At 41.0% G+C, this 26,970-nt stretch overlaps 1 protein-coding gene across 3 annotated transcripts in view; it reads right to left on the bottom strand.

The window, feature by feature from the left end:
• Positions 1 to 26,970, bottom strand: part of TMEM87B (transmembrane protein 87B) — a 50,440-nt gene that overhangs the window by 12,460 nt on the left and 11,010 nt on the right. For 2 of the 3 annotated variants that reach the window (XM_081795229.1, XM_081795231.1), the window contains exons 4-15: positions 25,804 to 25,941; positions 24,556 to 24,609; positions 22,884 to 22,974; positions 21,433 to 21,494; positions 21,014 to 21,197; positions 16,489 to 16,588; positions 12,308 to 12,401; positions 10,601 to 10,671; positions 4,849 to 4,958; positions 4,702 to 4,760; positions 2,316 to 2,419; positions 884 to 957 (exon numbers count right to left, since the gene is read on the bottom strand). In XM_081795229.1, the coding sequence (XP_081651355.1) occupies positions 884 to 957; positions 2,316 to 2,419; positions 4,702 to 4,760; positions 4,849 to 4,958; positions 10,601 to 10,671; positions 12,308 to 12,401; positions 16,489 to 16,588; positions 21,014 to 21,197; positions 21,433 to 21,494; positions 22,884 to 22,974; positions 24,556 to 24,609; positions 25,804 to 25,941 (1,141 nt within the window). Of the gene's footprint in view, positions 1 to 883; positions 958 to 2,315; positions 2,420 to 4,701; positions 4,761 to 4,848; positions 4,959 to 6,632; positions 6,705 to 10,600; positions 10,672 to 12,307; positions 12,402 to 16,488; positions 16,589 to 21,013; positions 21,198 to 21,432; positions 21,495 to 22,883; positions 22,975 to 24,555; positions 24,610 to 25,803; positions 25,942 to 26,970 lie in introns of all 3 variants that reach the window. The other variant, XM_081795230.1, reaches the window with a different exon arrangement.

Here is a 26,970-nt window from a genome sequence, read left to right as displayed (position 1 = left end):
TATTTTCTTTTTTTTTTAGGTCAGTTAGAATTATGATTGGGATTGTACAGATTCTATTGATCAATTTGTAGAACTGACTGCTTCATAATATTGAGAGTTATAATTCGTGAACGTTACATCTCTATACTTATTCTCAGCAACTGAATTATGTGTTGATGTTGCCTCAACAAATGATTAAAGTATTATGGTAAAATTAATAAAATGATAAAATGCTATGGAGAAATTAATTGAAAGATGAAAGTAGCACTAAAACTATAACTAGAAATGCTTTGGGCATGACCAGGAATTAACAGATCTGTATATTTCTCAAGAGCAAGAAGAGATGATTGAAGGAAATTTAGCAATTATCATTAAGAAGATTATTAGGAGCTAAGCACAATATAAACTAAATTACTAGTGTGAAAAAGTTTACTTACTTTAATACTTAAGGCCTTAAGAGCAAACAAGTAACAAAAGCTCACACTGCACTAACAATCTTGAAAATTTCACTACTGGGGTGCCTTGGTGGCTTAGTCGGTTAAGCGTCTGACTTCGGCTCAGGTCATTACCTTGTGGTTCGTGGGTTTGAGCCCCGAATTGGGCTCTGTGCCAACAGCTCAGAGCCTGGAGCCTGCTTCAGATTCTGTGTCTCCCTCTCTCTTTGCCCCTACCCTGCTCATGCTCTGTCTCTTAAAAATAAATAAACATTAAAAAAATTAAAAAAAAAAAAAAAAAAGAAAAATTCATTTTCATTACTGACTTTTCTTTTGTGGTTATCTACCATAATAGAAGTTTTTGCAGATATAGTTTGAAAATTATTTTAATAGAAAACAGTGTATGTGATTTTGCCTCACAGGTAAAGGTACAATACAATGGTCATTTAATAAGAAAACATATCACTCACTTAAATTCTCAGATGTTACCATGAATTCTTCAATTTCATCATCAGAATCATCTATTAATGGCATGAAGGCATATCTACACCAAAACCAAGAAGGAATAGTGTTATCAGTGCATTTAAATCTGTTCAGTTTTCAGTTTATAGCTAACAGTGTCATTGCATACAGAGATATCTACATTTTTACAATTTCTCATAAATTCACATAACAAAAATTTAATTATTTTACTCTCAAATTAGGAAAGATTACTACCAATCAAACAGTGAAACTGGAACACCCAAACCCTGCTGACAAAAGCATAACTGGATAAGATCTTGCTGGAAAGCAGTTCTGCAACATACAATGTTCGGGGAAGGGAATTTTCTGTACATTTTTTTCCATGTCAGGTTACCCTCCTTGCCCACTACGTGTTAATTCCTCCCCTAACAAAAGATAAACTGCTAATCTGACTGGTGAAAACAAAGCATACTGACTGAGCCACATTAACTAGGTCCAACAGCATTCAGAAAGCATTGGTGATAATAACAATAATCCTAGAAACAAAGAGCCTAAAAACTAGGGACTGCTTCCATAAATTATGCTACATTCATATTATGAAATGCCACAGAGTCATTAAAAATAATGTGGTAGATCTTGGGGTGCCTCGCTGGCTCAGTCAGTAGAGCATGTGACTTTCAATCCAGGGTCGTGAGTTCAAGCCCCACACTGGGCATGGAGCCTACTTAAAAAAAAAAATGTGGTAGACCTATACAGGTTGATATGGAAAGACAGATCTCAGACAAGAAGGTGCAGAACAGTGAATACATGTATATAAGTACCTATGTATAATTATTATCGTACGCTTTTAAAAACAGAGGAAGAAACACACACATGGGTAATATAGTTTTTCATTTTTCCCTGGAAGGGCATACAAAAAACCTCATAGTACTTTCCCTGGGGAAGAGGAGGGGGCAAGGGAAGGGGGGGCTTCCCATCACACGCAGTCAACGGTGCAACCCGAACTTACCATTTAAGCTCCTTATGATTTTGGTCCCATCCTTCCTTTCCAGCTTTATTCCCTTCCAGTGTAAGTAGTATTCACCAAAACGCATGCCTCAGTGACCTCCAAAGTACACCATGTTTGTCTCCACTACCTCAGAAAATGTACATTCTTTCCCGGCTCAGTCTTTCACTGTTCTGCTCCTTTCCTTAAGGCGTAACATAAGTGCTGCCTTTTCATGGAGTTTTCCTCATCCATCTTCAGTCTTACCCCTGGACTTCTAGTTTACACATCTCTTATTTCACTTTCTTGCATTACGTCTGTCTCCCTACTTGACTGTATTCTCCTTTAAAAGCAAGGACTACCTCTCCAGTGTCTATATAAATGTGTTTCTATTTGAACACAGTAGCAGTTATCAACAAATGCTTGCCAAACTTGAATTTTCCTACGTTAGGTACCTCTGGTTGTTTGCTGATGGTCTCCACAAAAACATTATCACAATAAGGATAAGCGAAAAAAGGAAGCTCCAGAATGCATCATCAACCCAACGTTCCATCCAATCCTGTAACAAGGACAATTCAAACACGAAATGTCAATCTTCTGATAAACAACATAGGTTTTTCCCGAATGGCGTACAATGGCAAACACTAATGAAGTCTTTCCGAGCAGTGAATCTTCCAAATAAGCACGTATTTTTTTTAAGAAAATAAAAATAAGAAATGCTATATCTTGAATTTGAATTTAAAGGGGTTTCAGAGGTCATTTCATCTATTTTCTAGATGAGAACAGTCATGAGGCAGGTTAACAGGAGAGTTAGAAGCAAGTTGACAATGGGTACTTTTTTTTTTTTTTAATTTTCTTTTAACATTTATTTATTTTTGAAACAGAGAGAGACAGAGCATGAACGGGGGAGGGTCAGAGAGAGAGGGAGACACAGAATCCGAAACAAGCTCCAGGCTCCGAGCTGTCAGCACAGAGCCCGACGCGGGGCTCGAACTCACGGACCGCGAGATCATGACCCGAGCTGAAGTCGGACCCTTAACCGACTGAGCCACCCGGGCGCCCCGACAATGGGTACTTTTGATGTTGATGACATTAGAATTTCTGATGCAAAGATCTCAATGTAGGATTTTTCCCAGTAGGTTATTTTCCTTTTAGTAAGACAGGAGATTTTATTACATATTGTTTGAAACATTTCTAAATGGCTGTTTAACATCATAAATACTCCTTTCCATAAAATCTTAGGGTCAACAGAAAGATTTAGAAAACAAAAACAAAAATCCCAAAGATAAACTTAGAACTCTCAAGTGAAAACACTAAGGTAAGAGGAGGAGAAAAAAGAAATTCCAGAAAGTTCAGTTTCTTCTCTCACTAAATTATCCCTGAGGCAGAAGTCCAGGATATTCAGAGGGTTGTTTATAATTGTTTGTTTAGAACATCGAGACTAGCTCTAGATCAAGAAGCTCCCAAGAGGGCCTTTAAAATTTTTTAAGTCTAAGAAATGTATCTTCTGCCTACAGAACCCACCCAAAGTACCTCCTGAATATTCATAATACCATCCTAGAAACCTGTCAGACTCAAGGTTTACAGTCCCATTTAGATACAAAATAACCCAATTTCATGGTATGCAAGACAAAAAAGATTTCCTGCTACCTGAAATTACAAGGAAGATAATTATTTTTCAACATATATAAAGGGGGGGTGGCTGAGTGGCTCAGTGTGTTAAGTGTCTGAGTCTTGATTTTGGCTTAGGTCATGATCTCACGGTTTGTGGGATTGAGCTCCGGGTCAGGCTGTGCTGACAGTGCAGAGCCTGCTTACGATTTTCTCTGTCCCCCTTTGTCTGCTCCTCCCCTGCTCATGCTTGCACAATCTCTCGCTCTCAAAATAAATAAACATTTAAAAATATATACAGTATATATGAAGGGAAGTTGAGAAAAGAGCTTAACTGGAAAAGTGGATTTAGGAGGAACTTTTCCAGATTCATTTAAAGGAAGCAAAAGTTCACATAATTCTAGTAAAATAATTAAAACTAAATTGACAAAATGGGAATGCAAACTGGTGCAGCCACTCTGGAAAACAGTATGCAGGTTCCTCAAAAAACTAAAAATAGCACTACCCTATGACCCAGCAATTGCACTAGTAGGTATTTATTCAAGGGATACAGGTGTGCTGTTTCGAAGGGACACGTTGCACCCCCATGTTTATAGCAGCACTATCAACAATAGCCAAAGTATGGAAACAGCCCAAATGTCCATTGATGGATGAATGGATAAAGAAGATGTGGTATATATATATATATATATATATATATATATATATATATATATATATATAATGGAGTATTACTCGGCAATCAAAAAGAATGAAATCTTGCCATTTGCAACTACGTGGATGGAACCGGAGGGTATTATACTAAGTGAAATTAGTCAGTCAGAGAAAGACAAAAATCATATGACTTCACTCATATGAGGACTTTAAGAGACAAAACAGATGAACATAAGGGAAGGGAAACAAAAATAATATAAAAACAGCGAGGGGGATAAAACAGAAGAGACTCATAAATATGGAGAACAAACAGAGGGTTACTGGAGGGAGTGTGGGAGGGGGGATGGGCTAAATGGGGAAGGGGCACTAAGGAATGTACTCCTGAAATCATTGTTGCACTCTATGCTAACTAATTTGGATGTAAATTAAAAAAAATTAAAAAAGAAAAAAAAAAAACTAAACTGACAATCTCCACTAAAGTTACCTTTATTTACAAACACAAACTAAAGTACTCAAAATTACCCAAAATAGTATAATTAAAAATGAAAACTGTTTACATAGGAAGATTATACTTACGGATTGACATTTTGCAATTCTAAATGTCTTAGTTGTCCACACCATAAATACTACAGAAGCTGAAACACACCAAAAAAAAAGTCACCTTTGAAGGAACACGCAATACTGAAATAATTTATTGTTAACAAGAAAAATCAAATAGCTTACCCAGTACGGCAAAGATCAGAGTATTTGTAAAGTGCCTGTATAAAGAAAATTTCACCGTGTTCTTTCTTAGCCTTAGAGTCTTCATAGTTTGGGCCAAACTTATAAATATGTGAAAAAAAGTTAAGGAAAACCATTTTAAACAGTAACAAGCAGTTAAGATAAAAACCAAAATAATAATCCTCTACTACATTTCTAAAATTAGTACTGCTAAATATAGTTCCTATAATTTAAAGCTAATAAAAACACAGAAAATATTACTTTAGCCAATACTGTATGATCATGATACTGATTTTATCACGGATTTTGCTTTACAATTTACCATTGTCTGAACTAAACAAACTTTGAGGAAGACAATAAGCAAGAAGTCCTGTGATGTTCTCCTTCAAGGCCAAGCTCCCAGAACAGGAAAGACCAGTATATACAGGAAAGGAGTCCCCCTTAGGCCAGATACTCTTACAGATCACATTATGACATGCCCTTTGGCTTGTGCTTTTGTCTCTGTTTCTTTCTTATTTTGTTCTTTCTAGTCTCCTCTTGTTTTATCCTCTGAATGACCATATTAGGTCATCTATCAATTCCACTTATAAATTAAAAAATTTAAATGTCAAATAAAACAAATCTGGACTTAAGTCTGGGGAGACTTCATTCAAAAGATTACTGAGACAAGCAGAGGAGGCTCACTGCAATGGGGAGAATGTTCCAAGTCTAAGATCTGCAAGAGTCCCACAGGTCAGGCTGGACAGGGCTTTGCCTTTGTGGGGAGAGGTAAACAAGACTGGAAAGCCGGTGTGGGGAAGTGGGTGGCGCGACTGGTCAGCTGATCGGGGAAAGACTTTCCCTGAGGTGTGCAGATTCTCAGAAGAGGTCACCAAGGAGGGCTGCAGTGGACGAAAGCTCAGGGCCCTGGGGAGGGAGACCGCTTCGTCTGATCCAGGCTGGCGTTCTGCCCAGACTGGTCAGGAGGTCTGTGCCTGGCCTGGTCATGGGTGACAAGGGGGCATCCGGGAGTCTCAGGTGAGTCCTATGGAGAAAGGAGGTGTTTTGTAGTAAGGCTTTTCCCGAACACGAAAGGGTGGGGGTTTTGTTAACCGTGGCCGTCTTCCAGGAGTCCAGGGATCAGGTGAAGCTCAATACTGACAATTTGGAAGAAGTAAAAAGAGGCTTCTCCACTGAGCTCCGCGGCAGCTCTCTTCGTAAGAGGAAGGTGCTTCCTCTGGAGCACACCAGCAAGCTTTGTTTTATGAACCGTATGCTGAAAATTACAGAGTGAAGCCCAAGAATGGAAGTGGCACGTTTTGTATTTTTGCCTATTTTAAATTCCCAATTCTTCATTAATCAGAAACTTCAGTGTAGTACTCAAAACTGCAACTCAATCTTCCTAAATGACCAAGGAGTAGTCGCAAGAAGATCCATTTCTAAAATAACACAATTCAACGAATGAAGGCTATTGTTAGAATTTACAAAAATGCAAATATGCTGTATTCATTAAACATTATCAAGACAAATGCTTTTTTAAAAATTCCTGAATAAAATGAATTTTCTATGTGAGCAAGCTGGTCTCATTTAATAATTCTAAAGTACTTCTTCGAAGCCCAGGAATAAAAAGATCGAAAGCAAATTCAAAACTGCCTAAACCCCCACTTACCAAGACACTGTTAAATTTCGGCAAAGCTTAAATCATTTCTCCCAGTAAAGGAAAGTGGTTACGAAAGCAAACAGGCCCGGTTATCGTGGAGTTAGAAGCAACGGGAAGGCGGACGTGCTCTGCGGTAGGAAAAGGATATCCACCAGCACAAGCCAGAGTCAAGGAGAGAGAGAGGGAGGCTGGCCAGAAGCACAAGATCAGAGTCATTTGCCTGCAGCAAAACAGCACAAAATTAAAACAAGCATAAAAAAACAGGAAGAGGGCTTCAAGAGAAAAGCTATGGCTTTCAATTTTTCAAGCTATTTTACTTTAGAATCAGATTCTTAGGGGATAGCTATGTTAAGTTCATCAAAGCACAGGAAACGGGGTCATTATGCAAGCACTCAATTCTGTGATGTATGTAGATCTGCTTCTTTTGCCTGCCATTTGTAATCATTTAGGAAATCTGCTCTCCTGGGACGCTGGGGTGGCTTAGTGGGTTAACAGTGGGACTTCGGCTCAGGTCACAATATCACAGTTCATGAGTTCAAGCCCCACTTCAGGCTCTGTGCTGACAGCTCAGAGACTGGGGCCTGCTTCAGATTCTGTGTCTCCTCCTCTCTCTGTCCCACCTCCACTTGTGCTCTCTCAAAAATGAATAAACATTAAAAAAAAATTTTTAAATGAAATCTATTCTCTGTCGGTACAGAAAATGCAGATTTTTCACTTCAGTCAAGAAAACTGCCAAATAGCCATCTAAAAGCAAATAGGAAATTCAGGTTCAAGCTGAAATGGATACTAAGTGTCCTTTCTCTCACCATGAAACACTAACCAAGATAATTTTAATTTCTGAATTTCTTCATGACTTTTATCACAAACATCTTTATTAAAAATATTAATCATTAAGCAAACTAAGTCTTTTGCCTTGTTTTCCTTATCTCCCCACTCCAATTTGGCTCATTATGTGTTGGAAATGGACCAAAGCCAATGCTGTCCATAAAGGTGATAAATTACCCTCATTCACATCCAGATGGAATTTGGTCGTTAGAGCTGCTTGTCTTTGGAATTTTCTGCCAAATTGCATTACTGTTTTTCCTAGTGAACTACTTTGTGGATGGTTGGTTAAGAACAAGAAATCTTTGAAATACATATCTTGTAAATTACCAGGAAAAAAGATAATACAGATTTTTTAAAATGCAGCGTCCACAGCTCAATTAATTGAAGAGCATACTCCTTAACTAATGAAAGGCTCCAAGCGTATCCAATTTTGGAGACAAGACAATTTCAAATTCAGCAGACATCTGAAGCTCACTTTCTAAATGCACAAATGACAGAATAGAAGATCTGAGACCAAAAGCTAGGTTCATCTTCACTGCAATTCTGCCGATCCCAGTGCCAGGTATGTCTACACTGCCCATCCCTTGTCCTCAAGTCAGGTGAGCATCCCAACAAGCAATGCGGATGCAGTGTAGCCGAGAAGGAAGCACAGCCCTTGGGGAAGAGTACTTATAGTTAGGGCACTGTTCCTGGGCAGGACTGAGCAAGGTGTTTCACCTTCTTAATAGCTGAATGTCGTTAAATGTGTTTTCATGTGGAAAACATAAAAATGACACTACAGTAAGATTTATAGCATTCTCTGAAAAGGTAACTATAAAATTTAACTATAAATTCTTTCAACAAACTTGGATTCCAAACTAGTAGCTTTGAACAGAAGTACAGCAGATTTTTAAGCAAGTTCGGTGAGAACTCTTTAAATCAGGTATTATTTCTTAACTAGACACCCCTTAGACACTAGAGGATCCATGGATATAATTTAGGTTTTTAAATGCCCTAACGCAGGCAAAACATCCATGGAGTGTATGAACCTTGTGACAAGAGGCTCGACAGCTTTCATTCAATTTTCAAAGGCCTCTCTGATCCCGGCACCCAAAGGAGGCTGAGACCCGCTGCTTTAGAGAGTAAGGAGAGTACAGTCAAAGGTTTTTTTGTTTTGTTTTGTTTTGTTTTTAACTTGGAAGCATACTAAAAATTCGCAAACAGGGAGTTTAAGGGGCAGACAGACTGGATTGAGAAGAAAACACCCATGGGGGACTCAGAAAAGGCGGTTAGCAGCACTATGCATGTTTGCCCATCTACAGAAAGGGGGGATCTCTGCAGAGGAGGAACACAGGCAAACTCAAGCCCTCTGGCCTTCCTGTGAGAGACAAACATGAGAAAATGGAAAGAAATTACAAGGAAATGAAATAACATTTAACATGAAAAGGTAAAAAAGACAAGTATTGAAGACAGTGGAAACACAAAAACAAAACTTGGTAAAAACAAAATCCATCTATAGAAAAGAGCTTCATAGAGGATATAAATGCAGAAGAAACATAAATCAAATCATATTCTGGGATACGCATAGCACTGCCCTCTGCTCTGCCCAGCTCACGCTTTCTTTAGGATTCCTCCTATTTCCAAGAATGTGTAGTAGAGGGCTCTGCTTCGGAGTTAAAGAGAATGGAATTTCCCAGACTCGACTGGAGTCACTGAAGCAGTGAGGAGGGTTCTCCAGGATGGCTCCCCTTGCCACTAAAAAGTTCTCCTGCTGCTACAGTGTAGCTTCTGCCCCATCGGCTTCACTGAACCTGCTCTCCTGCTGTCCCGCTGTGACCTCTGGAATGACCTAAGCCAGGTACACCTTGGCAGCTCATCTCTCTGTAGTACTGGCCACTGTGGACCACCCTACCTTACCCAAGCTCGCCCAGTCTTCACCCCAGGACAATTTCTGGGTTCCTCTGCCTCCTTCCATGCTGGTGTTCCGTGCACGTTTCCACTCCACTAGGCGCCCTCCTGGTCCTCTCCTCTCTCACTCGTCTACGTGTTCTTGGGTCGCTTCTGCAGGCTACAACCTTGTCTCATGTGAAGATGACCTCCAACTTTCATCACCAGTTCCAATTCCTCTGACAAACCCAGGCTGGGCTTTCCAACTCTCTACTTAACATGAATGGCCCAAGTCAGTTCAAACTTCACCAAGATGGTCCCTTCCCTAGGTTCACGGCCGTGGGGTGGCAAAACTGCCCTAGCCACCCAAATGAGATATGCAAGACTTCTCCTGACCTCTCGCCCTTCTTTTCCCACCCATTCCTACTCAGTCTGTTATCTGGAGTCTCCTTCCCATTCCCTTTGCCCTGTTTCTAACCCTTACCATCTTTTTGTTGGACCGGTACAAACGACTCTTTACTAGACTTCCTGTCTCAATACTCTAGACCCTCCTTTTTCAGGTCTTTTTTTTTTTTTTTTTTTTTAATTTTTAAAGATTTTGTTTTTAAGTAATCTCTACACCCAACACGGGGCTCAAACTCACCACCCCAAGATCAAGAGTCTCACATTCTTCCAACTGAGCCAGCCAGATGTCTCTTCCGGGTCACTTTTAAATATTATTTTCAAGTTCTTTCTAATACAGATTTCATCATGGTATTTGCCGGCACGGCTTTGATTCCTGTCTCCTCTCGCCTGAAGAAGGAACTTTAGACTCTTGAGCACATCATTCTACCTTTCCCTCTGGCCCCACCTTCCACGATTCTCCCACACATGTATACCTTATAGGCAAGCTACTCTGGGACATTCTACCACGGTCCCTGTATTTTCACGCTTCCAACTATTTATTCCCCTCAATATTCCCAGAATGCGTTTTCCCCACTTCTTTTCCTGGTTAGCCTCTATCTGTTCTCCCAGTCTCAATTTAATGTCACCATCTCTGTGAAGTCTTTCTTGAGTTTTGCGCTAGAATTGCTTTCTCTCTTCTCTATTTGCATAGCACCTCTTTACAATGGCAATTACTATTACTCTATTGTTCCTAGTTATGTATTTTTCTTCCCTACCAGAGTAACACAGGAACAATACCTTTTTCTTCTGTCTCCTCAGTATGGGGCATATATTGAGCACTTAAGTTTGCTGAACTAATAGAAAAAGAAAGATATTGTTTGTTTGGGGAATTGTTACTTTTTCACCTTCAACTAAATTCCTGTATTGAGGTTAAAAATAACAATGCATAACTATAGTTCCTTCTATTATAACGGAACAGTACTAAAGGTAATTTGATTTTAATGACACAACAAACTACTTTAGGACATAGTAAAGGATATGAACCATACAAAAATGGAGTCAATAACTGCCAAAATAATGTCACCAAAAATGACAGCTAAATGGTTAGAACCCTGGAAGATAAAAACAGGGGGGAAAATCTGAATGTAAAAGTTTCATTCCATTATAGAAATTATTATGTGATAAAGAAAAACAATTTAGCTCATTTCATCATTTTACAAAAGCCACAGAAAAATTTTATTCCTAACAAAATTGTGTCTATGCACTTGGAAATTTTTGTTTTGGCAGCAACAGGTGTTAGTTTGCCATCCACCTATTCAAAGATAATGTAAAACTGTACTATGCAATGGCAAATAAAACATATCATGTCTCCAGCTCCACTGAGATAAACCATTTCAATCTCTCCCCTCTCCACACCAACCTACAGCCAGGGCTACTAATGAAATGGGACTCTTGATCTTTCTTACTATCTGTGAAGGGACATGAAAAAAAAAAACAAAACAACAAAACAAAACAAAGAAAAGGAACTGTGGAAGAGTAAAAATAAACCATAGATTAGACACTTTCATCACAAGTTGACAGAAAATCATATTTAAAAGTTGTATCTAAGATGTTGTCTATGTAAAACCTTAAAGAAAAACAATGTTTATACTATGTCTACATGCGGGATATTTATCTTTTCTCTTTCTAGCAAAGACTAGCTCCTGTAAATTATATATATAAATGCACAGTACTTCGCTATTATGTAAAAGTAAAAATAAATGTATCTTTCAGAGAGTCAGAGATGAAAAGAGCAAGTGTGTCTAATACAGAACGCAGATGTTTCGAAGATAATAGAAGAATGAGGCTTTTAACATTACTGGACAAATGTCCTGCTGTAAGGCTCAGATCAAAATATGTGAAGCAAACTTACGTGGCAACATAAGATCATTCACTCTGTGCCCAGTGATCTGATTCACACATCCAATCCAAAAGACATTCTGGGTAAAAATTACTAGGTTCTTTGAATCGAGTAAACTATAATAAGCTGCTTAGTCACTCAGTCGTCAACCATATTATTAAGGAAAACCGAGAGCCAGAAATCGAGGGGTCTTCCCAGATGTAAATGTTCTGCCTCTTCTTAGAGAGTAAAGCATTGCCGCCCACATCGCCTGAGTCATTTCCCCCTGGACACCACCTTCTTGTGGGTCTTCCAAGAGTGGAGACTGTTGAATCCCCAAACACTGACTCCACAAGAGTCAGAGAACAGTTATAACCAGATGAGACTCAAGCATGATGAGATGTAATATCAGCATGTGTGAAGGGTACGGTTAATTCTGTTCACTTCCACATGTTTAAAACCAAGGGTTAAGGAAGAAATGAATGTGTTCAGACTGCATGATAACAAAGACAAATGTTCTGTATAAAGAATAACCACGAATGTTTTTGGGATGGAACATTCTGGAGATGTCATTCTGGGATGACATCAAATGGTGCCTTCATAATCGATCATATTTTTCTTCATAATTGATCATATTATCCTTTATAATTGATATTTTCCTTCATAATTGATCATATTTTAAGAAGTTCTTTTACTACATTCAGGAAGTTATTTAAAAAGGGAAATATTCCATAGGGGGAAAAAAAGCTCAAATTGGGCCTTTTTCATACATTTCCTATCTTTAAAAATTCATCTCAGGAGATATAAAGCTAAATCATATTTCACAGCAACAATAAAAAGGGATAGAAGTGGAATTATGTAGTTTTTACCCCAATAACTCTCATCACGCCTTCAATAGCTGCGAAGATAAAGTAAAGAATCCCCAGTCCAACCACCCGGTGCATGACTGTTCCTAAACGAGGCCTGGAATGAAGAAGAGGAAAAAGAAAAAAAAAAAAAAAAAAAAGGAAAAGCATGGGTAAGTAAAATGCATCCGAATACAATAACTGGCCCAATTTTCCAATATGAGAGAAGTCATTATCTAATCAAATCAGCCTGCCCTGCCCCTGCCTCTGCTCAGTTTTAGGAAACAGCGTATTTCCCAGGAGGGAACAAGGCAGAAACAGCCTCGGAAAAAATGGGTCTCCTCCAGGACTTGAAGCTGTACAGATGCCCATGGAGCAACATGCTGAGGCCACACAGGTGCCAGAGGATTCTGCTGCTGAAATGCAAGCCCCCCAAGGAACAGAGTGCAGGTGCTCACTCCAGAGAGCGGAACAGTTAGATTGGTGACGCCTAGGAGGGTCCGGGCCTACTTGTGTCACTGACAGAAACAGTAACTTAATTCTTTCATTAACATCAATTAAAAACTGTTCTGGGATACATTTTATTAGGGATAATCCACTAGTTTTCTGACTTGGGTAGAAAAAGAACAGGAGTATGAGGAGATCGAAGTCTACCCCCTTTCTTCACTCAGTGGCCCAAACAAGAGTGCTAAGACATTTCAGTGTCCATTCTTTACATGGAAAAGAACTAAAATAACGTTTTTGATTCTCTAAAGATACAGATGACTTGGGAAAATGCAAAGACAGTGATTTTTGCAATGAGTAATTTGAAAACAGAACTGAAACTTCATGAAATTTGCAAATCGTATCGCACAGACATTTTAGCTCAAAAACACTCTTACTGGAGTAATTAGAAGAAAAAAACCCCTGATTTTGGAAAAATACTTCATGTAGTCACTTTAAGATAAAATCCAACTGAAAATTAAACTAATATCCATAGCTTATATTTAAAACTGTATCTAATTTAGTTCATCAAAATTCTGACTCCTTACAGCCAGCTAACTGGAACCCTCCAACAGCCAGAAGTACGAGTGCTCTGAAGTGCATAACTAGAAAAGGGAGGCACAAGATTCCACATGAGGATTCTGTGTTCTGACTACTATACAGGGCCAAAAACAAAGAAACAAACAACCCCTCCCCCCCACCCCAAAAAAACCCCAAAAAGCATTTGAGAAAGAATCTCAATAAATACCCAATGGAAAAAAGGTGTCTTGGTCAAAACCTTGCTAACTACAAGAATCTCAAGCTCCCAAGCATATGTGTGTACATTCGGTGTGTATTTGTCGAGTGCCTACTGTGTGCCAGGGACTACACTGGGCCTTAAGAAAACAGCAGGACACCTGCAGGCAAAGCTCCTACTCTATGGAAGTCACATTCAAGTGGGGGGACGAGACAATAAATCCTAACATTTGTGTCAACTGGAGCTATAAATGGGGTGAGGGTCAGAGGGATGGAGGGTGTGCACATCGGGAATCCTGACAGTGCCAGCCTCTCTGGGAGAGGACGGTGAGCAGAAAAAAGACAGTGAGGAAGCAAACCACGCCTGGGGTCGCAGGCAAGATGCTTATGGACAGAGGCCTTTACTGCACTGTGAGGAAGTGTCTGCTGCATTTAAGGAAGAGCAATCAGCAAGAAAGCCTGCAGGATGGAGCAGAGTGTTCAAAAGGGAGAGTGGCAGGTGCGGTCGGCCATGTGAAAAAACAAAAAGGGAATGGGTTTTTTTGAGTGAGATGAGCAGAAGAGTAATGAGATAGGAGTTACATTAAAAAGGATCATCTTAAAAAAAATAAAAAATAAAATAAAATAAAAATAAAAAGGATCATCTTGGGGCACGTGGGCGGCTCCGTCGGTTAAGCGTCCGACTCTTGATTTCCACTCAGGTCACGATCTCACAGTTCATGAGTTCAAGGCCTGTGTCGGGCTCTGCGCTGACAGCCTGGAGCCGGCTTAGGATTCTCTCTCCCTCTCTCTCTGCCACTCCCCCGCTTGCTCTCTATCTCTCTCTCCAAATAAATAAAAATAAACTTTAAAAGGATCATCTTGGCCTCTGCTGTGTCTGAAAAGACTAACAGGAGACCAGGGCAGATGCTGGGAAACCAGTTAGGAGGGTACTGAAGTTATCTAGGGAGAGAAGATGGTGGTCAGGCCCAGGGTGGTAGCTGTGGAAGGGAGGGGTAGGTTCACTCTGGATGTGTCCTGACATTAGAGCCAAAAAACTAGATGAGTGCGCCCCAGGGTTAGGAGTCGCGTGAGCAGAGGTCTGGGGTGCTTCAATGCTGGAGCTCAGGATGACAAAGAGGGCCCAGCAGGGGAGGCTAGGAAGGAGCAGCCAGGGCCCCTGCACAAAGGCTGAGCAAGGCCATGTGGTTTTGGCAACCAGAGGTCAAGGTAATTGACAAGAGCAGTCTCAAGGGAGGAATGGAAGGATCCTTGGGTGCGATCAGGAGAAACTGAGGACGTTGGAGTGGCAAGTACAGAGCACGCATCTGAGAAATAATGCTGCACAGGGGCGAGGGAATGAAGGAGCAGCAGAGGACAGCGCCGGCTGGGACCAAGTGAGGGTTGCTCCTGAAGATGACAGAAATAACAGCATGCTGATGGCAGTGACCCACCCAGAGGAACACTGATTAGACCGGAGCAAACAGAAGCAGCTGCTGGAACAGCTTCTTTAGCAGATGACAGGTAACAGGATCCGGAGCCCAGGAGCAGGGAAAGGACTAAACCATGTACCTTTCCTTCAAGAGGAGGAGAACGCTGCGCATGGTTCAGATATGGGAGGAATGGTACAGATTTGGGGGCAGGAAGGCATTGGAATTCCCTTCTGATGGCTTCTATTTCCTCAATGAGAAAAGAACCAAGATCAGGTAAGACAGATACGAGTAGGGAATCTGAGGCTGGAGGGGAGAGAACAGTCATAACAGTCTTCTGCACAGTGGGAAAGGGGCCAGAGACTGGCAAGGGGATCTAGAAGAACTACCAGGGACACTAAGGACGCACTTAAAAGTTCCGGGTCATGAAGCGACACGAGCCTGCAGTATGGTTGGGTGTTCTTCTCAGGCAGATTCTGCTTCTGCAGTAGGAGCCTGAAGCAGATGGAAAGCTGGATTTGTCAAGGGAGGCTGGCCAAGAGAAAGGCGGAGGGCTTCAGGTGCACATGGCGTGGCTGTGGGCATGGGCGTATGTTCAGCACCCTGAAGGATCAATGGAAGGTAGCAGGATCAAAAGGCCAGAGGCTATACTAAGGTCAAAGAATGAAGTGGGCTGATGTGTTAGGAAAAGTAAACAGGAAACAGAGAAGGTGACAGTGGAAAAGCGGATTGCTTAAATTTGCAGTCGTAAAGAGGGTACAGTTATACATAACAATAAAGTCTAGAAAATAGCAGTGGGAATCAGTAACTGAGGTGAGGGGACAGGTAAGAGCAGTGCAGGTGAGGGGGTGAGTTCAGGTTACTTACAGGATCGCCCACGAAGAAACTGAAATCACTGGGAATTCTGACACACGCAGTGTTGAGAAAGTCAGGGAGCAAGTACTCCATGAGTTAAGGGATGAAGGGAGAAGTCTGGAACTTAAAAGGTGACTGTAGTAAGAAGATATAGCAGGTGATCCAGGCTAAAAGCTTGAGCTTCTGGGAATTAGAGAGTTTTTAAAAAGGCGATAAGGATAAAGAGGACAAGCTGTTCCATGTTCGTTCGCAGTGACTCACAGGCATGGGAGAGAAAAGATCGGCAGCCTGAGGGGGCCTGGAAGAAGTAGGGTCCTCAGTGGACAGCCAGGTTTCAGTCCGAAATCCTGCTGACCTGGTGCTTAATCCTCTCTCTCTTTTACAATATTTGAGTGCAATCGTAAAAGCAGAACCATGTGTCTAGGAAATAGAAAATGGTTTAAACTTTAAGAATCGTTAAAAATTTTCCATTATCCTTAAAGTTGATTACTTCTTCATCTAACTATAAAAAGCCACACTGGACTTCAAATTCAAGATCTTTATTTGAGGACAGTGTCAAGTGGCCAGTACATGGAGGACCCGTGAAAACACGTCCTCGCTGGTATTTCCCCACGGGGCTTGCATCACAGTACTAAGAAGTGTCCAGTTTCACAGAGCTCATAATGTAGGGGAAGGAGTCACAAGACTGGAAGCTCGGTATCTTTCCAACACGCCAATACTTACTTCACAATGCCGTAGCCCAAGCTCACAATGATCACAAGGAGGCGAGCCAATGTCCTCTTAACCGCAGATATCAACTCCGCAAATATCAATAAACCTTGGGCTGAGGGGAAGAAAGAAAAGAATTCATTCTGTGTACATCTAGAGGCCTGCCACCAAGATTCTAAAGATGTACTGTGTATTAAGTACATTCTGACTCCAGACGAATTAGCCTTATTTGCTTTAAAGGTCATCTAATCCAACTGATGTTTGAAAACCTGAGTCTTGTATCAATCTAAAATCTCCCCCAGCTTCCCTCTGTTCTTGTTCTTCCCCTTGAGGTTATAAAGAACTTTCTGTCTTGCAAATATTTGAAAATCATAAGGTCCTCTGGAATTTTCTTTTCTCCAGGATGCCTTCATCATTTATTTATTTATGTTCCTACTGTGTGGCTACAATAGGAAAAGAGACACCATGATCCCTGCCCTCATGAAGCTGCTGCTCTGGTGAGGACAAGTAAATACACAGAACTCAGTGTGGTGAGTGCTAGAGGCAACACAGCATCTCCCAGGACTATGAAGAAGCCAACTGAATCCACACTTGAGGGATTCAGAAAAGCTTCTCAGAGGAAGTGGGTTCAGAAAAGCTTCTCAGAGGAAGCAACATCTAAGTCAGGATTTGAAGGCCTAGTAAAAGTTAGACATTTGGGGGGAATAAGAGAAAAGCAAAATAAATGGCACATGAAAAGGCATGGAGGAGAAAAGATGAAAAGTAAAATACTTTGCAAGAAATCAAAGTCCAGTGTGTCTGTAGCAGAGAGTGTAATGGGGGATATCAAAAAAAAAGACACTGGTGATAGAGGCAGGGACAATCACGCAGGGTGGTTAGGCCATGTTATGAATCTGGATTTTATGTGAAGGGCAGTGGGAAGTCAATGACTGTAAACAAGGGAGTAAAAAAGGAATTAGTAAACTATAGCCCACAGGTCAAATTTGGCCCTACATCTGTCTTTGTAAATAAAGCTTCATTGGAAGAAAGCCACGCCCATTTGTTCACGTGTTGACTGTGGCTGCTTTTGTGCTATAATGGCAGAGTTGAGTAGTAGCAACAGAGACCATATGGCCTGTAAAGCCAAAAATATTTACCATATGGCCTTTGCACAAGAAGTTTGCTGACTTTTGGAATAAAACTGACAGCTTGATTTTATCAAGATTGCTCTACTTAATGGCTTGGAGAGGAACGAGACTACCAGCAAGGAAAATGCTCAGGAAGTCATTCCAGAAATCCAGGTAAGAGACGATAAGAGCACAGTGCTGGCAGGGAAGATGGAGAGAACCAGAAAGATATACAGAAACAAGTAGTGAATCCACCTAATTAGTCTTGTTTTCAGCTCACAATTTTCCAACTTGTCCACAAGAAATCACAAGAGACCTCATCAAATGCCTTGTAGACAGATGTGGAACTAGAGGGAGAGGAAGAGGGTGGCAAAAAGGATGGCACCAAGGTCAACTGGCAGGGCCATCCACCGACAGGAATACCTGCAGGAGCATTAGGTTGGGACTAAAGTGAGTCAAAAGTACAAGGGTGGGAAAGGTGAGTTTCTTTTATGCCCTACAGAGATGAACGCAAGGCATTCAGAAGATGTTTGGCAGGTGACCAGTTACTAGGTCTGCAGCTCAGGACAGACATCTGGCCAGGAAGTTGAGCTTTAAGAAGAAAACAATGGATGAACTCCCTAAGAGTGGATGCAGAATGTGAAGAGGTTTAGGATAACAAATGTTTAAGGGTAGCGTGTTTTCAAATCCCTTCGTGAGCTGCTCAGTCTGGACTATTTCCCTCTTGGAATAAAGTGAATACAACCTTCCTGGCAGGTGGAACTTCTCAATGTCTTGACTGCTAGCCCTCCTGCTGTAACCTAACGCTGTAGGAGCTAGTGGGAGGCACAACTGCCTATAACTGTCTATGTTAAGCTGATTCATCAGCTTCAACCTTTAAATCCTTTAGAAAAGTTTCCCATTTATATTTTTTCAATTTATACTTGAACCCCAAGTTCAAGGTCTTACCTATTAGGTTTTACCTTTCCATTTGGGATATCAAATCTGTCTGCACCCCTTCAAGTACCTTCACCTTCACCTTCACCTTCAAGGGTCCATCTAAAATTATTCTCTATACCTCCAGTATGAACAACTCCACCAGCCTCACATCATCCACAGAATTTTAGTGAATGCTCTCTACATATGCACAGGCCTGCAATAAATGTCAGGTATAACATTTAGGATAAACCAGCCACAAGGTCTAAAACCTGTGAGACAGGTGTCATTCAAAGCCCCCTTCTAACCCAGTGGTTCTCAATCCTAGATGCATACTAGAATCATATGGGAAGCCTCTCAACAGAACCAATTCTTAGGCCTACTTCAACCAGAATCTCTGGCACTGGTATTGCTTGAAAGTTCTTCAAGGGACACTCATGTGCAGCCAGGGATGAGAACCACTGCTCCGGTGCTGTCCAACAGAAGTTTCCAGGATGATGGAGATGTTCTACATCCATGCTGTCCAATACAGTAATCAATGGTCACATGTGGCTACTGAGCATGTGAAATGCAGCTAGTACAACTGAGGAAATAAACTGCTAACTTCACTTAAACAGCCAGATGTGGTTTATGGCCACCACACTGGACGACACAGCTCTACACTGACAAGACTGATGGGTGCTTATGTGCACGGGCTCTTTAGATACGGCTGCACAGCCAGTTCTCAGTGCACATTTCTCCATCTTGTCCACAAGAAATCAAAGTTGTCAAATACCTTGAAGAAGTCCAGGTATGCTAAGCTTAGAAGCACAAAAGAAGTCAATCTGATATGACCTATTCTTAAGGTCCCCGTGTTGGGTCCTAACAATCACTGTTTCCTGTCCCTGCAGGATCAGTGCTAAGCAAGACAGCCTGGGTTACAGAATTCCCACTTGGGAAAATCAGAAAGAGCAACAGCCATGTCGTCTGACACCTGTCCCTCTCACAGGACTCCTCAAAGACGCTGACAGCAGCCTGGGGCTTCTCTCCCAAGCCCTTCTCGTGTCATCTCAGACACAGGGCTTGAAGTCCGTGAGGATGGCAAGAGCTTCTGCGGCTCCCCACTGAAGTTAAAGCCACCCTCAACGCTCCCTAGACAAGAGAGGATCACCACTCAGAGCAAAGGAGCTGAACTGCCTTATTTCACATTCAAGAATGCTTTACTCTCCAGCCAGGAGCAGCAGCCTCACCCCTCCTTCATTATTTTATTTAGAGCACACACGTGCACGCACGCGCGCGCGCACACACACACACACACATACACACCACTAAAACCTCTTATAGAATAATAATACCTCTAATGTGCCTCCTTGAATGTTTGTCTTTTCTTTCTTCTTTTGTACCTACCCTTTTATTTTGGGAAATTACAAACATTCCCCAACACAGAAAAAGCAGTATAGTGAACTCCCATGTGCCCAATACTCAGCTTCAATAATTATCAACATTAGGGCAAATCTGTTTCATCCACATTCCAACTCACTCTTCTTTTTTTTTGGAGTATTATAAAAATAAATAGCCGACATAATCACACCCTATAAAAATCTGCACAAAGATCATTTTAGCTGATCACTCAGAACTGATCACTCCTGAGTGCTTTCATCCCTTTGGAGCTACCTCCCTTTTCAAAGGCCGGGTGATGGGATTGTACCTTTACCTCTCTGGCCTTTTTGCATTCCACCTTCTAGAAACCTGGGGCACACATCTGAGGATGCCCGCCTTCCTGCCCTTTCTGATTCACACACTTCCCTGTGTAAACCGTGAGGGGCCTCCAGTGGTCACATGAAGTTCTGTGTGAGAACGAAGAGACAGAGAGAACACAAGAAGGCTGCAGGCACATCCATCCCAGAACTACTGATTTTACTGCGTGGGGTCAGATTTTCCTTCTTTTCTTTTGTGGAGGAGAAAGGAGAAGGAAGAGTATGGGAAAATGACAGAGAAATATGTTAGAAGGATCAGGAGCACCTAAAGTGCCCCCCTCTGGAACTTTTATTGATTTAATCCAATCACTGAAGTGGGAGTTTTCTTTTCCCCAGGAGGAAAGTGAGGGAAAGAAGGGAAATGGAAAATGAGGACAATACAGACACTAGCCTAGATCAGAGTCCTACTCTCACGTTCTCATCTTGGCTCTTGTCGTCTTCATCTATAACGCAACTGTTCCCAAATCACTGTACAAAGGAGGCCTCCCGCAGCTCTGCTCACAAATGCTAGGGGCCTCTTGGATCATATAGTATTTTTTTTTTTTAATGTTTATTTATTTTTGAGACAGAGAGAGACAGAGCATGAACGGGGGAGGGTCAGAGAGAGGGAGACACAGAATCCGAAACAGGCTCCAGGCTCTGAGCTGTCAGCACAGAGCCCAACGCGGGGCTCGAACTCACGGACTGCGAGATCGTGACCTGAGCCGAAGTCAGCCGCTCAACCGACTGAGCCACCCAGGCGCCCCAGATCATATAGTATTTATGGAGAGAGTCACAGCTTACTTGATAGCCCAGTGCTGCTGATGTTTTGATATTCAGTATAAAAAACTGCTTTTTCAAGCATTCCCAGGAAAATAACAGCTGCAATCCAGAACTGAATTCTTAATATATCTTTCCAATAACAGGCAGACCACATCAGCCACAGTACGCCATATAAAATATAAACGATACACATCACCATGTAAAACTGTAGGAAGAAGAGCAATTTTAGTCAGTTACGGCTTGTGATCACTTGAAAATGGACATTTCTTCATTCAACTATCCAGTCTTTTATTTTCCTGTCACTCTAGCCAAAAACAGAGGGTATACCAAAGTATTAGCTACTAAGGGATACCACCACTGAGCTCTTTAAGTTGTTAGATTTTCCAATTAGGATATAAAATTCATTTTTAAAAAAGGAAAAAATGATGAGAAATACTCACAATCATTAGTGGCCAATCTGACGCAGAAATATATCCATGAGGCCCGATCATAGAAAGAGAAACTGGTGAAGATGGGGATAAAGACATCAAAGAATTAAATTACCAATCAGTCTTTTCTTATATTTTTAAACGTAAGCTCATTTCCCAGAAGGTTCCAAGAACACACACCAAGCCGACAAATCTGCATTTGTACCTAAGACACACAATGTATTGGCTAATTACCAGTCATTAACATGTAATCTTACCAAGATACCTTTACTTGTATACATGCTGTTGTAAAAGCTGGGCCAAATCTGACCTTATGCAGACAGTAAAGCAGTACCGGCCTTAGGTTGGCCCCATGTTGAGTCGCTGACCTCACTGAGGACTTTGTCTTCCTTACTGTAACTTGGGATAAATTACTGAATTCAAGCATCTAGTTTGGGTCATTGTCCAAGGTGACAATAATAAACAGAGTGCCAAATAAAGTACAAGACTTGCAGAGCTCAGTAACTGCTTCTGTTACTAACTAGTAGGGCCTTAAAACTGCCTGCTGCTATCAGGGGAAAAGATGCAATACCTGGGAAGGCGGGGGTTGTGGGGGGACACACAAGTCCAGGTGGCAGCTCTCTTATTTGGCTCTTATCTGGCCCACTATGTCATCTGTGGGGGGAAGCCCCACGGCCCACTCGTCCAGAGCAGCCACCTCCACCAGCTTCCCCTGCAGTACACCAGTTCTGTGCCTCTTCTGAAGCAACGCCCATGTCCCCTCAGTACTTTCTGCCTCCCCGCTGGACTGGACAATTTTCAAAGGCAAAGCCTGGCTTCACACCTGTGTCCCCAGTGGGTGAATCAGAGCAGGATCCTCACATGCTGTTTGGCTACCACTGGTCCAACAGACGCTACTCTGCAAAAGGACAGCCGAAGCAATTCTACGATCTGTGAAAGCATTCACTCCCTTGAAGATTGCTTATTGTAAGCCCACTCTTGCATTGGGGGTGGGGAGTGGGCAGAGCTCACAGACCACAGAAGCTATCATTGCCAGACAGGCTACTTCTACTCCTAAGCTACAGACAGATGCTTTAAAATGAAAATTTTAAACGCCTGGTGATGGCCATTTTCCTGATCTAGAATATAATCTACTTCAAACACAATTAAAATGTTGCCTACCCATCTCTATATTAGGAATTTTTTTTTAATCTGAAAGGATAAAGAATTTTATTATATCCCACTGGAGTTTGAAATTTTAAAAATTTATCTTAATTTTAAATTTCCAATCCATTAAAACATATAATAGTAAGATAAGCAAAAAGTTTTAAGTCCCCCAGATAAACAGGTCATTTGTTTTTGTGATTCACAGAGATTTGTTTTGCAATGATGTATTTTAACCAAAAAATGTAGATTTGGGTCAATGACAAAAACACAGAATACAGTAAAAGCAGACAGCAAACATGCATGCAGTTTAAATATACCATTCAAATTCCATCTTGCATCTGTTTTGTCCGTTTTCACAGAAACAATAAATATATGAAACCCATCTCTCTGTGTTCTGGCTATCATATCCTGAAACAGGAAAAAAATATATATCCTTTATGTTGTTTTAAAAAATTGCTATAGAAAATATAAACAATTGTTCACCACATTTTAAAACAACTTTTAGTAACTGAATTGGGTTACTTTTCAGTTTCAAATTTTTTTTAAGTTTATTTATTTTGAGAGAGAGAGAGAAAATGAGCAGGGGAGGGGCAGAGGGGGGCAGGTAGAGAGAGAATCCTAAGCAGGCTCCTTGCTGTCAGCACAGAGCCCAACATGGGGCTCAAACTCACAAACCGTGAGATCATGACCTGGGCCAAAAACCAAGAGTCGGTTGCTTAACTGACTGAGCTGCCCAGGTGCCCCACTTTTCACTCTTTTAAAACAATGAAAAAAAAAATGGTAGGTAGTGGAGGGACAGTGGACACTGGAAGGATTTCCCTCACTGTTTTCTCACCATGGGCCTCTCAGAACCAAAGCAATGGAAGAGGAAAAAGCTTTTTCTACTCTTCAATTTTTCTACTTTCAGTATTTCTAAAGAATTTCCCCTGAATGTTACCATTCTATGTTTTACTTAATATTACCATTCAAATATTTTTTCCTAATATTACCCTTCCCACATTTTATCCTAATATCAAGCATTCAGTTTTTAATTTTTATTACATTTATTTATTTTTGAGAGACAGAGTGCAAGCGGGGGAGGGTCAGAGAGACAGGGAGACACAGAATCCAAAGCAGGCTCCAGACTGAGCCATCAGCACAGAGCCTGATGCGGGGCTTGAACTCACGAACCATGAGATCGTGACCTGAGCTGAAGTCGGAGGCTCAACTGACTGAGCCACCCAGACGCCCCTCAAGCATTCAGTTTTTAAATGGGTGTGGTTTTGAACTGAACTGGGGGAGTTAGAAGTCAGATAACATTGATAGAGAGACTGCACAGATTTGGTATATAGGTTCAATTACTTATTAAGGTCTATGTTACTAGCAGTCCTGCCGGGAAAGGACACTGCTCATTGTAATGCCTGTGAACGCCACAATGCCCCCACATAACTGAATCAAACTTTTCACATACATCCTTCCAGAAGACTTCCTATCTTTCCCTTTCATTTCCTACTCCTCCACCTGAGACACAGCCTGTGCAAAGCTGGAAACACGAAGGATGACAAGATAAAAGCAAAGTAAGCTCTCCTAAACCTGTCTTCAGTCCCTACACACAGCTGCTTCCAACCCTCCCCACCTCTTGGTCTTGTGACTTTCAGAATTCCCCCAAATACCAAATTCTCTCCTCCCCGGTGCTACACTCATGGACTCTATCTATTTATTTCCATCCTCAATGATGATCCAGACCAGCCCATTGCTATGCTAGGCATTTGAAAAAAGGCTGCAAAGAAGTTAACCTTAAGTTACAACCTAAAAGGAATTTTTAAACAAAGACAGAAACAAATACATACAAAATTCATATAGATACAAAAATATACTATTTGATATAACGCTTCTTTTTTCTTCCCCACTTCTAATAACCCTACTGTATATCACTGTCCAAGTATCTATTCTTTGCAGGCTTACTAGAACTTGTATACATTTGATTTAAAGACAAATAAAATGACTTACTGTTGATCCTTCCTGGTTGGAAACATTTCTGATATTTGTAATTAGTTCCTTATTCTGGAAAAACAAATAACATAATTCCATTTTATATTGCTGCATTTCTGTGGGGGAAAAGCTGTCTTAACAATCAAGAAAAAAATATGTTATGAGAAAAGTAAAGATTTGAAAGCTAAACACCAGAGAACACATCTCTTTGTAGCCCAAACATGAGTAACAAAATCCTGCTTTTGAAAAAAAATTTAAAAAAAAGTTTTTTTAATCTATTTATTTTTGAGAGACAGAGAGTCAGATGCAAGTGGGGGAGGAACAGAGGGAAAGGGAGACACAGATTCTGAAACAGACTCCAGGCTCTGAACTGTCAGCACAGAGCCCAACATGGGGCTCAAAATTCATGAACCTCAAGTTCATGACCTGAGCCGAAGTCAGACGCTCAACCGACTGAGCCACCCAGGCGCCCCATTGAAAAATTATTTTTTAAATCAAGATAGTGGCTACCTTTGGTGGGGAAGGTATTAGAACTAAAAGGGGAGTCTAGGTGCTAAAATATTCTGTACTTGATCTGGGCCTATACTGGTGTGTTCAGGTTCTGAAAATTCATCAAGCCATCCACTTCTGATATGTACACTTTACATTTATCACACCTCAATACAAATTTTAAGAACCCTTTACTATTTTTACCAAAGATATATTTTCATTTCAGAATTTACAGAACAAAAATAAGATAAAATGACCCACAGCCTCACAACTCATGGATGAGTGATCTAATATTTTGGGATCTAATATTCCAGACAGGGAGGGAAGTAAGTGCATAAGGGAGGGGACAGTGTTCAAGTAGGTTAAGTGTGATAAGCCAAGAAGGCTGGAAGACCTTTGGTAAGACTAAGAGACCACCAGATCTCACATGGAGGTCACTGGAAACCTTGACTAGCTGTTCTGATGGAGTAACGGGGGCAAAGGTAGGACTGGAGTGGAAACGAGAGAGTGACAGATGAACTGACAACAGATCAGGATAGGAAGACAAAAGGGTTCTTTTTCAAGAGTGTTGCTGCAAAGGGGTACAAAGAAATGGAACAACGGTGCCAGTATCTTACTTATTACCTACTACCACACATTCAAAAGAACTTAACCTAAAAATAACTAATTAAGCACCTTTCTTTTATCAAAATGTTGACAGAATAGAAAGGAAGTTACTACTTGTATTCAGTGGGAGTACAGTAAATTCTACTTTGACATGACAACACATATACTCACATTCAATGAGGGAAACACCTGTAAGTCACTGTTGCAATTTACGTTTTCATATTTTGTTGTCCAACATTCAACGTTCTTGAAATAATGACCACAAAAGTCTTCATCAACGCTAGGTTCATGTTTTTGTGATAGCTCCTCCTACTCAAGGCAAAATTCTGGGTTATAATTTGTTTCCACGCTTCTTACTCGGGAAGATAAGTAAAACTTAACATCTAAATGATATCAAAGATTTATTCAGTTTGGAGCACTTAAAAACATGCAGAACAAAATACTGAAAAGAAAAACATTTTTAAGTGTTTTTTTAATGTTTATTTTTGAGAGAGAGAGTTGGGGGCGGGTGGGGGAGGGGCAGAGAGCGAGGGAGACATAGAATCTGAAACAGGCTCCAGGCTCGGAGCTGTCAGCACAGAGTCCCACGCGAGGCTCAAACTCATGAACTGTGAGATCATGACCTGAGCCGAAGTCAGATGCTTAACCGACTGTGCCACTTAGGCGTCCCAAGAAAAATGTTTTAAATATAATTTTAAGTATGATGAAGTTATCATGACATGTTAGCCATTCCAATATGCTCAGATACAGTAACACATAATGCAAGCATAATCTTACAGGAAGAAAGGTGATATGGTATTATCGCAGGAGATGGTTCACGGAGAAATAAAAAATATTTTGTCCTGAGGCTACTTTCATTTTATCCCATGTATAAAAAGATTTTACAAAGAAAAGCAGCATTTAACAATAAGGAAAGATAGGGGCGCCTGGGTGGCTCAGTCGGTTAAGCCTCTGACTTCAGCTCAGGTCATGATCTCGCGGTCCGTGAGTTCGAGCCCCAAGTCGGGCTCTGGGCTGATGGCTCAGAGCCTGGAGCCTGCTTCTGATTCTGTGTCTCCCTCTCTCTCTGCCCCTCCCCCATCCATGCTCTGTCTCTCTCTGTCTCAAAGATAAATAAACGTAAAAAAAAAAAAAAAAAAATTAACAATAAGGAAAGATAAACCAAAGACAGATGAATAAAACCAGGCTCCTAATGGCAGCTTCTAGCCATCAATAAAAGGTTAAGTTGGCTTCGACTGGCCAGTAGGAAACAGTTTGAGCCAAATAAATACAAAATAGTAACAGATTATAACCCATCTAACAAAGTAAAATTCAATGAGTCCGTGCTGATGACTGCTC

This window comes from Panthera onca, chromosome A3, assembly GCF_046562875.1.
Source record: "Panthera onca isolate mPanOnc1 chromosome A3, mPanOnc1 haplotype 2, whole genome shotgun sequence".
Taxonomy (NCBI): Eukaryota; Metazoa; Chordata; class Mammalia; order Carnivora; family Felidae; genus Panthera; species Panthera onca.
Note: the sequence above shows the minus strand (reverse complement) of the source record. Positions and strands in the feature narration are given on the sequence as shown.